At 38.7% G+C, this 11,891-nt stretch overlaps 1 protein-coding gene across 1 annotated transcript; it reads right to left on the reverse strand.

The window, feature by feature from the left end:
- Nucleotides 1-2,684: 2,684 nt before the first annotated feature.
- On the reverse strand, nt 2,685-4,463 carry LOC140820889 (1,4-dihydroxy-2-naphthoyl-CoA synthase, peroxisomal-like). Its single transcript, XM_073181265.1, has 6 exons — nt 4,089-4,463; nt 3,824-3,946; nt 3,450-3,737; nt 3,251-3,346; nt 3,039-3,161; nt 2,685-2,942 (listed from the first exon to the last, which is right to left on the reverse strand). The coding sequence occupies exons 1-6, from the start codon at nt 4,341-4,343 to the stop codon at nt 2,826-2,828; spliced, it is 1,002 nt and encodes a 333-aa protein (XP_073037366.1). The 5' UTR covers nt 4,344-4,463; the 3' UTR covers nt 2,685-2,825.
- Between the last annotated feature and the right edge of the window lie 7,428 nt (nt 4,464-11,891).

Raw genomic sequence — 11,891 nt, forward strand, 5'->3', positions numbered from 1 at the left:
TGAGCATGTATCTCGCACAAATAAGTCAACCTTCTGCCCAATTTCTTTGTGAGAAAACATTTTTATCTAGCTGAAAGGTATATTTTTATCAGAGGTTTGTACAGATGTATTTACGTAACATTGCCAAGATTTATTTCTTCGTTTGTTTTCGGAAAGTCCATTCACATCAAGGCTTTGATTATTTGAGGTTCTCCAACTCGTGATAGAAATTAAAAATATTGATTTTCATGATTTTCATTGGTTAATGCATTATTTATAGTATTGATATCATCAATCTTCTGCATATAAAATTGGTCATGTATCCTGATCTTTCATCATCACATCTTCTTAGAGAATAGATGAATCTTTTTGAAATGATGCAATTAGATTGTTTAAGGTTTCCACATGTCAAGATTTAACAATCCCTAATTACCACTTGTTAGGTCGCCCTCTCCCCCCACTACATACCCCGACCCATCTCCCCCTTCCCTTCCACACAACGCCCCCCACCCTCATCCATCACGTAATATCCACCCCTCCCCCTATCCTCTATCGTACCTCCGTCCCACCCATCCCTAACCAAAACACCATACCCACACCCCCTCTCCGAACCCCTTCCCCCTTACTAAGTCCCCCTCCGGCCCTTCCACCCCCCTCCCCTACCTTCTTTGACACTCCTCCTGCCCCCCCCCCCCCCAGCCCTCCCCCCCCCTTCTCCCCCCTCCCTTCACTCCCCCCATCCCGACCCATTTAACTTGTACCCAAATAACCACCCTATTCTACCAACCCTACACTATCCTTTCCTCAAAGTACCAAAACCTCTACTCTCACTACTATTCCCCACTCCCCCCCCCCCCCCCTCACTTTACCCACCCACTTACACTTCATTTCACATCATGGATGTGTTTAAAGTGGGGAACCTCACAAATATTCCTTCTTATTTTCTTAAAGGATTTCAACCAGTTTTAATAGTCAAGATCAACTCTTGATCTTCAAATTGCAATAAACAATTTGAATAATTAGTGTAGAAAATAGTCCAACCAAACTTAGTGAACCAAAGTTTCTCAAATCAGTAGACTAAAATAATAGACAATTGAAGTAAATGAAATGCAAAAAAGTAATAACACAGAGACTTGTTTATAGAAGTTTGAAAAATAAAACTTTATATTTCTCTCTTTGTTATTTTTCAGAAGGTTTCACTAAAAGATTTTGATAGTTAAAAATTTACAATTACCCACTTCAAGAGAACTTCCAATAGACTTCCGATAGCCTTAATAAAACTCTTAGCACTTTAACACAACTCAAATAAATATCCTCAGAAATAGTTTTTTTCAGGTACAAATACTTAGACTAGGATCTTTTAAATTTTGATGCACTTGTGAGCAGAAAACTCAACATAGATTATATTTAGAATATATCAAATAAAATCTTTATATGCTGTTTGTAAATATAAGCAGAACTTGATTTGTCTTTGAATCTTATAAACAATTGTATGTGATTCGTCGAGTATAGAAGGGATTCTGTGTTGAGGAGTATACAAAATTTCGATTTAACAAATTTTTATTTGAAGTTTTAGCAGGAGTACATAAAATTTTGCTTAATTTTTTTTAATAAATACATAAAAAAATATTGGAGTATACAAAATCTCGATTTACCAAAATTTTATTAATCTTAAAATTTTCAATAATTAAAGTAGCGAGGTTTAAAATACTTAGAGAACAATATGTATCAAATTAAACAAACTACGTTTCAAACTTAACGATTAAATTGAAATTAAATCAAATTAATATGTTCTATCAAAAATTAATTTCTATTTTTAATTATATTAATTAAAGAACGAGTTTATTATTATTATACTATAAGAAAAAATTTAGGGTGGGTCATATTACAAATGAATTAGATAAAAAGATATATTGGAGTATGGTTAACAAATTATGAAGTATAAATAATATTATCCAGAATAAAAATATCTATTTATGTAAAACGTTTAGGGTAAATTGGAAAGATTTTTGGTGTGACACGTCATTCCAAAATGGATATTTCATTTTATGTTTTTATTGGTACTTTTAAAATAATATTTTTTTTATTATAATATTTCAATCTTGTATAATTAATACTTAATTTAATTTGAAAGGAAAGAAAAATAAATAGGGATCTTTATAAAAAAAATGAGTAGGTCTTGTGAGATGTTCTCACGATTCTTTATCTGTGATACATGTCAATCCTACCGATATTCACAATAAAAAGTAACAGTCTTAATATAAAAAGTAATATTTTTTCATGCATGATCCAAATAAAAAGTATGTCTCACAAAATACGACCCGTGAGACAGTCTTACACAATTTTTTGTCAAAAAAATTCACCACCGACCATATCAATTTAACCTTGTTTAAAATATATGATTTATACTCATTACCATGTTACTTAGTCAAATGTTTACTATTTGACTTGTGTTTTCAAACATATGCATATTATTTCAGATTACTCAATCCAAAAAATTATTTAAAGATCTAACAAATGTTTATCACTTAAACCAACATATATTAGTTCGCTGATAACTTTTTTAATCATTAAAAATATGATTTTACCCTTAAAAAATATGCTTTTGCTTTATTTAATTTAATAAATATAGTTTTCTTTATTTTATCCAAATATTAGAAAAGGCTCAAAACAACTAGTCCATCAAGTCTATTCTAACAGTAACATAAAACAAATGATGAAACAATTAATTTGGTGAAATCGGAAAATTTATTGCTTAAGAAGACAGAACGAACAGGTTTAATTGTTCTGTCTTCAAAGTACAATCTTATTGTTTCCCAATACAATATGAAAATATAATCTGAAAATCAAGGAAGACGGGGGAATTTGGAGAAGTCAGGCTTCCTGTGTTGCAAGTATGAGTTCTTCCCCTCGGCACCTTCCTCAGTCCCATAAAACAGAAGAGTCCCATCTCCAGCAATTTGCTGTAACACAACAAATTATATTTTGTTAATATATAATAAATCATATTTTCAAGAAACTTGTTCGATGCCTCTTCAAGAGAGAAGTTTATTACGTACCTGAAGTCCGGAGTGACCGTCGTCGACTGCGTTGAGAGCCGATTTGAGGACACGAATTGCCATTGGGCTGTTCCTCATGATCTCTCTGCACCATTTGATTGTCTCCTCTTCCAAATTTTCCAGCTACAAAATAAATGTAGTTTCTTGTAAGTGGATAATGTGTAAGAAGTGATCAAAGGAGAGTTTTATCACAAACGTGGAGCTGCACTTACTGGGACAACTTTATTGACGAGCCCCATTTTATCAGCTTCCGCGGCATTGTAAAATCTTGCCATGAACCACATTTCACGAGCTTTTTTTGGTCCAACCTATTCAGATTCACACCATTAGTCAGGAAATGAAGGATCCCATTACTTGTTATTGCATCGTCTGATCTCAGTCAGAAAACATCTTTCGAGTTTCGAAACTCACCAAACGATCCATAACAGAAGCTCCGTAGCCAGCATCAAAGCTTCCCACTTTTGGTCCTGTCTGGCCAAAAACAGCATTATCTGCTGCAATTGTCATGTCGCAAACCATATGGAGCACATGTCCACCCCCGACAGCGTAGCCAGCAACCATTGCAATCACGGGCTTTGGGAGACGACGAATTTGCACCTGTAAATCTAGGACGTTCAGACGACCGAAATTGTCGTAGTCGGAGTATCCATTTTTGCCTCTGAATGATTGATCACCACCACTGCAAAAGGCTTGTGTGCCCTGTAAAGTTTTGCGAGTTTCAAAAATATGTTTGACCAAAATATTAGCTAATCTATTACACAATAAATTGCATCGGTTATTTTTACCTTTCCGGTGAAAATAATAACGCCAATAGTGTTATCGTCCCTGGCATCATTGAATGCCCGCATGAGCTCCTTCACCGTGTGTGGCCTGAATGCGTTTCTCCTCTCTGGCCTGTTAATTGTTATCTGGTGCCCACAAAAAAATGCAGGGTTAAAAACACATCCACCCAGGTAATAACTTGAGGAATCAGCAAAAACAGTGATGGCAAAAATACCCATGTTCTCTGAAAATCTTGATTTCTGGTGTACAGATTTAAAGAAAAAGTACCTTGGCAATGCCTTCTCCGACAGCCTTTTCGTAGATGATATCAGTGAACGGCTTCCCGGACTCATCGGGCACTTGCTTCCATTCCGGGATAAAACCAGGGACTTCTCCGTGCACACGATGGTAAGAATCGTTCAACCTTCCGCTGCAGCTCGACATGGCAATGCCCCCGCTCTCTGCAGTTGGAGTGAAATGCCCGGAAACAGAGACCATTCTCCTGTTAACAAGGTCGAGATCCTTCGGTGTCATCCCTGCCATTTCTGTATATTCTCCGAGAATTCGGTCGCCAAATGACTCTGAATGTCCGGGAATTCGAAAAGCAGAGGAAATTAAGAAACAAGGTTAGAAGTATAACTTTTTGTTTTTGTTTTTACCGACTTACAATGAAGTTATTATGATAATCTCATGCTTTATAACATAGAAAATATAATGATATTATTATTTATATAAATATAATGGTTTAGCATATTAAAAAAAACATTATTTTACAATGATAAATTAATATAAATATAATACACCCTTCAATTATTGGCTTTGATTGTTACATTTTTATATTCCATGGCACTACTTTATTTCAACTGATCAAGAACGGCGTCGCATTTTATTGATTTTCTAGCTTATTGTGGCATTAACAAATAAAAAAGAAACAAGTGTCATGTTGTTTTAATGTTTTCTTGACTAGAATAATGCTATCATTCAAAAATGGCGATTGAATAGATTAGTTTAATGGGATTTTGTCCATTTGCGCTTCATGGTGTATGGGGATTTAAAAATTATTTGTTGCAAAAAAATTCCGTAATTTTTTTTAGAAAAATAAAATTGGAAGACAAAAACTTTTGTGAGACGATCTCACAGGTCGTATTTTGTGAGACATATATATTATTATTTTTATCAATAAAAAAGTATTACTTTTTATGCTAAGGGTATTACTTTTTATTGTGAATATCGGTATAGTTGACCCGTCTCACAGATAAAGATTCGTGAGATCGTCGCATAAAAGATTTACTCAAATTGGAGAGTCAAGTTAAAGGCTAGATTGACCGTTGATAGTAGCCACGAGCCATATTTCCAATTCGACATTTTTTTTACGTGAATCTTACTTATGTTGTTAGACATGAATTTTATTGTGGCGATGATAACTAAAACCAGTAGAGCAGCAGACCAGAACAAACTTATCAGTAGCTGCTGTTCTAGTAAAACTAAACCAGTAGAAAATGGATAACAATACAAAACCAGTAGAGAACGTTTTCTAACGTTGCTATCTTAATTGTTACCGTTAAAGAGTTCCTAGTACTAGTATTAAATTGCAGCATTAAATACTATACGGAGTCATTTAATGCATATTACCCAATTAAGTATAAAACAAGACTGATTGTTTTATAGCTTTTCTGCAGGAACTTGTTTCGGTAATAAAGCTGATTGTATCAGTTATCTGAAGACTTCTCTGATTGTCAACGTTGAACTCAGTCGATTATATATACTTGGATTAAATCCTTGTTCGACACGACACTTCGCATAATATCATTTTCAAGGAACAAAGCTACTCTCTTATCAGACGAATATCAGAATTCCTTGAGCATTTTAAAAGTTCAACACAAAGAAAAGTAGCACACGCTTCTTAGCTTATATCTGATCTTTTGTAGATCATCTTGTGCTACTAATTCTTACACTCTTCACGATCTTTACTGCACTTATACTTTATCAGAAGAGTCTGTAATCTGAAAAGAGTCTTTTCAGAACTTTGTGTTTCGCATTTTTGTGAGTTGAGAAACTAAGAGTTTCAGTAAGCTGAGGTGTAAGTCCTTCTGAAGTGGGTGTGTTCAATTGTTGTACTGTAATATCCAAAGTCTTTTAGTTATACCTTCTGGAAACAGAAGAAGAGGAGACGTAGAAGAGTTTATCTTCGAACTTCCATAAACAACTGCTGTCTACTGCTTTATTATTTTTCCAACTACTTCATCAGATTGTTTCCGCACGTTTTAGTGTAATCAGGTGAAAGTATTCGCACAAGATCAACTACTATCCTTAACAGGATTTTAGTACCTCATCAGAACGATAAACGAGTAGAGTTTATTCACCCCCCTCTAAACTCAACTTCGATCCTCAACAATTGGTATCAGAGCAGGTTATTCTTGTTTGTGAAAAACTACAACAAATGGCACACTTCAGCAAGATCCCTATGTTCTCTAAGGAAGATTTTTACGACTGGAAGATAAGAATGCAAGCTCATCTTGCAGCACAAGATGATGACATGTGGTATGTCATCACAGATGGTCCACTGAAAATCTTAAAGCCTAACACAGCTGTTGCTGTTACTGACGGTGCACCACAGATGGTCGAAAAATCAAGAAGTGAATGGACCAGTGAAGATAAGAAAAAGGCCAATCTTGATCATTGGCGAAGGATATATTGTATAAAACTCTCGACAAGAACACCTTCAGCAAGATTAAAATGTGTTCTACTGCAAAGGATATTTGGGAAAAGCTCATCCAGATATGTGAAGGAAATGAGCAAACGAAAGAAAATAAACTGTCTGTAGCAATGCAGAAGTTTGAAAATCTGAAAATGAGAGCAGGTGAAACTCTAAATGAGTTTGATGAAAGATTCAGTAGCTTGGTCAATGAGCTAGCTGCTCTTGGTAAAAAGCATAGCAACAGAGAAACAGCCCTCAAGGTGATGAGAGCCTTGCCCAGAGAATGGGATGTTAAAACAATGGCTATGAGAGTATCCAAAGACTTGAACAAGTTGGAACTGCACGACTTATTTGCAGATCTGAAGGCCTACGAGTTCGAATTGGAAGTGAGAAGTGGAGAAGAGCCTTCAAGCCTACCCACCAAGGCTCTTGCTGCTACTGCTACTGCTTTTACTGCTACTGCCTCTACCTCTTCTACTGTTGCTTGCAGTTGTACCTCAGGCATTACCTGCTGTGATCATTGACCATACAATGGAGAAGACTGCTGAACAAATCAGTAGTGATGCTATGTCCTTATTTGTAAAGAAATTCTCCAGGTTCATGAAGAAGAACCATCGAACCTATCAGGGTCCCAATCGCAATTTCAAGGAAGATTCATTATCTGGTGATATGGGATGCTTCAACTGTGGAAAGATAGGTCACTTCATTGCTGATTGTCCTAAACCAAAGAAGGATGACCAAAAGAGAAAGGATCACAAGAGGAATGACAAAAAGTCCAGAAGAGATCCAAAAGCGATGATTGCCGAAGAAAGCAAATCTAAGTGGGCAGACTCTAGTTCTGAGTCATCTGACTCAGAAAGTCATTCCAGTGACAGTGATGCAGAAGAAGTCAAATGTCTGATGGCAGACAATGACTCAACCTCGACATCTGGAGAGGTATTTGATTTTGACTCTAATGAATTTACACGAAATGACTTGATTGATGCACTGCATGAAATGGTAAAAGAGTATTCCAGACTTTCTCAATCGTTTGAAGAAGTTAAGATTGAAAATCAGAACTTAAAGAATCAGAACAGTAAGTTAACTTGCTTGCAAGTAGATAGCTGCAATGATTTACAAGTTAAGATGAGTAAATTAATAACTGAGAATGAAAGAGCCAAAGCAGATTACCAGAAGGTGCTTTCTGAAAACCAGAAGTTGTCGCTACTGGTAAATGCTTGGAACAAGTCTTCTGTTTCATTGGAAAATATGCAAGAATTACAAAAACAGTCAGGAGATAGGAGTGGTCTCGGTTTTTGTAATAATGAAGGCACTTCTGAAACGCATACTATGCCAACACTGGATATGTGCAAAGGGAAATACATTCACTTTGTGAAATCCAGTGTGGTACAGGAACCAGAAGTACCTACTGCTTCAGTTGAAAGGAATGTAAATCTGACGAACAGAAGAATGCACTATGGTCTGGGTTACGTTAAACCTAAGGAAAAAGTTGACCAGAGTTCTAGATTCAGAAAAGAATTCAACTCTGGAAGACAACATCCTATGAAGGTTAAAAACTACCAGTACTACAACTCTAAACCTGTTCTGTAGTGACCCGTTCCAGAATCACCTACTAGTTGAGAACTAAGCATGCAATTAACCTAATAACAATAATCAGAGATAACAGCGGAAAAGTCAACAAAATAATGGTTATACAACCCAATCGAAGTCTAGAATAACTCAAAATAAAATATCCAATACAACCATATCGAATCAAAACAATACAGATAAACTAAACCAACCAGCTACTCAACGTCCTCCTCCTGCTCCTCCTGAGCTGTCCAACCTGAGGCCTGCCCCGTGGGAATGGGGTGTCCAAGAATAAACAAAACCGAGGACGTGAGCGATAAGAACGCCCAGTACAAAAGTATGAGTATACAGACCTATATGAAATGCACATGCTATGATCATGATACCGGGGTAGTCAAGAAACAGGAGTCACAAAAGGATCTCAACAATGCTCAGTCTAGAGGCGCCAAGTGGATAGTGCCGCGCGGTCCAACCTCTGGGTCACTGCATCCACTACAAGACAGACGTGGACCTAAAATGTCCCGGACCACCGAAGCCCTCCCGACCCGTCGGCCACTGTGTACTCTCGGTGTCCATGCGTCCACAAGACAGGGCTGAGCGGCCCCAAGATATAGCTTATCTCGAAAGAGATACAGCTCAACAGTAAAGGCTATCTCGAAGAAGATACGGCTCAACATGAAATGCAACGTGCAGTAATAAACGTGACATAATAGCATGCATCATATGACATATATCAATGCACCACATAATCATGCAACACATATAAGAATGTATACTCAACCAGGATATCTCGGATAGTACTTTCGTACCTCTATCACAGCAAGCCTATCCTTACGCCACACCGCTAATCAGGTCTAGAACAAGCCTACGCATCAAAAGCATACTCAATCAATACTACCATGCTCGACTAGCAAAACCAGTACTCCCTAGTACTACCAAAGGTTTAGGGTTTACCTTCGTCCGTCGACAGCCCTTTGATGTCGATTGCCTCGTAACTCAGGCGCCGCTACGCTACTACTCCTGGCAGCTCTTGGCTATCGCTCGACCAACAACTAACCCTAGAAACCTTCCAAACTCTCCAAAATGAGAGAAAACTCAAGAAATTGGCAAGTCAAAAATGAGAAATCCGAGCACTATTTATAGGCCATGTTCGGATCCTCCGAACAACACTTCGGAACGTCCGAACGCTACGTGTCCATTGGCTCTTGACAGCTCATGATCGGATCCTCCGATCATACACTTCGGACCGTCCGAACATGCACGTGTCCAGCTGCTCTTGACACCTCATGATCGGATCCACCGAACCTACACTTCGGAACGTCCGAACTCCCACGTGTCGATCAACTCTTGACACCTAATGATCGGATCCATCGAACCCACTTCGGACCTTCCGAACTCTTCGGTGCTTCCGAACCATCTTCGGTCCGTCCGATCATGACTCGGTCAAAATTACACATTAAACCTTCTTAATCACCACTTCTCCGTTAATTACCCAATTTGGAATTCGGGCTACTACATTCTCCCCCCCTTAAAACGATTTCGTCCTCGAAATCAAGGCAAGAGAATGAACAAAACGAAAATAACAACATCATTACCCTCCAAATCTAAGGGACAACCCTTCACTAGACGCTTGGCTAAAACCGAATGATCCATCGGAGTAGAAACAGAAAGAATGACGTCTAGAGAAACATGCGGTAACTTATGACGCTTAACAAATCGTCCTGGTCACCCCAACGACCTACACTTCCCTGACTACTCTCATCACCAAAGTGGTCAGCCATTGCTACAACAATAGAATGGGGAAACTAGTAAATTGGTCAACGGAAATCCCAAAACAGAAATCTATATCCCAAAATCGTATGCATGCTCTGATACCATAAATGTAGTGACCCGTTCCAGAATCACCTACTAGTTGAGAACTAAGCATGCAATTAACCTAATAACAATAATCAGAGATAACAGCGGAAAAGTCAACAAAATAATGGTTATACAACCCAATCGAAGTCTAGAATAACTCAAAATAAAATATCCAATACAACCATATCGAATCAAAACAATACAGATAAACTAAACCAACCAGCTACTCAACGTCCTCCTCCTGCTCCTCCTGAGCTGTCCAACCTGAGGCCTGCCCCGTGGGAATGGGGTGTCCAAGAATAAACAAAACCGAGGACGTGAGCGATAAGAACGCCCAGTACAAAAGTATGAGTATACAGACCTATATGAAATGCACATGCTATGATCATGATACCGGGGTAGTCAAGAAACAGGAGTCACAAAAGGATCTCAACAATGCTCAGTCTAGAGGCGCCAAGTGGATAGTGCCGCGCGGTCCAACCTCTGGGTCACTGCATCCACTACAAGACAGACGTGGACCTAAAATGTCCCGGACCACCGAAGCCCTCCCGACCCGTCGGCCACTGTGTACTCTCGGTGTCCATGCGTCCACAAGACAGGGCTGAGCGGCCCCAAGATATAGCTTATCTCGAAAGAGATACAGCTCAACAGTAAAGGCTATCTCGAAGAAGATACGGCTCAACATGAAATGCAACGTGCAGTAATAAACGTGACATAATAGCATGCATCATATGACATATATCAATGCACCACATAATCATGCAACACATATAAGAATGTATACTCAACCAGGATATCTCGGATAGTACTTTCGTACCTCTATCACAGCAAGCCTATCCTTACGCCACACCGCTAATCAGGTCTAGAACAAGCCTACGCATCAAAAGCATACTCAATCAATACTACCATGCTCGACTAGCAAAACCAGTACTCCCTAGTACTACCAAAGGTTTAGGGTTTACCTTCGTCCGTCGACAGCCCTTTGATGTCGATTGCCTCGTAACTCAGGCGCCGCTACGCTACTACTCCTGGCAGCTCTTGGCTATCGCTCGACCAACAACTAACCCTAGAAACCTTCCAAACTCTCCAAAATGAGAGAAAACTCAAGAAATTGGCAAGTCAAAAATGAGAAATCCGAGCACTATTTATAGGCCATGTTCGGATCCTCCGAACAACACTTCGGAACGTCCGAACGCTACGTGTCCATTGGCTCTTGACAGCTCATGATCGGATCCTCCGATCATACACTTCGGACCGTCCGAACATGCACGTGTCCAGCTGCTCTTGACACCTCATGATCGGATCCACCGAACCTACACTTCGGAACGTCCGAACTCCCACGTGTCGATCAACTCTTGACACCTAATGATCGGATCCATCGAACCCACTTCGGACCTTCCGAACTCTTCGGTGCTTCCGAACCATCTTCGGTCCGTCCGATCATGACTCGGTCAAAATTACACATTAAACCTTCTTAATCACCACTTCTCCGTTAATTACCCAATTTGGAATTCGGGCTACTACATGTTCAGAAGAGATACAGACTGGAAAACAGAAACAGAAGGGAAGAACAACATTTTGGTATGCATACTATTAGAAATAACAGACCTTCTGTTGCACACACATCTTTGGATACACGAAGTACAAAGTCACCAAGAATTGTACAAATGTGGGTTCCCAAAAAGACTGATAAGGCTTGGACCCAAATAGATTTGGGTACCAGTTACTAAAATTTGTGTTTGCAAGAACAGCAGAAGGAAGCAGAAATCAGTAACTCTACATGGTATCTGGACAGTGGATGTTCCAAACACATGACTGGACAAAAAAAACCTACTTTCCGAGATAGTGAGCTGTACTGGACCAAAGATAACTTTTGGAGACAACTCAAAAGGTAAAACCATGGGTAAGGGTAAGATTATCCATGGTAATATAACTATTAATGATGTGTTATTAGTTGACAATATTTG

Source organism: Primulina eburnea, unplaced genomic scaffold (assembly GCF_022965805.1).
Source record: "Primulina eburnea isolate SZY01 unplaced genomic scaffold, ASM2296580v1 ctg263_ERROPOS5200000, whole genome shotgun sequence".
Lineage (NCBI taxonomy): Eukaryota > Viridiplantae > Streptophyta > Magnoliopsida > Lamiales > Gesneriaceae > Primulina > Primulina eburnea.

Excerpts from the sequence above, each read along its gene's own strand:
- LOC140820889 (XM_073181265.1), bottom strand. The coding sequence starts at position 4,343 with ATGGCAGGGATGACACCGAAGGATCTCGACCTTGTTAACAGGAGAATG. Across the intron at positions 3,947-4,088 it reads TCGGAGAAGGCATTGCCAAG|ATAACAATTAACAGGCCAGA; the intron begins GTACTTTTTCTT and ends TGTGGGCACCAG. Across the intron at positions 3,347-3,449 it reads CTTCTGTTATGGATCGTTTG|GTTGGACCAAAAAAAGCTCG; the intron begins GTGAGTTTCGAA and ends GAATCTGAATAG.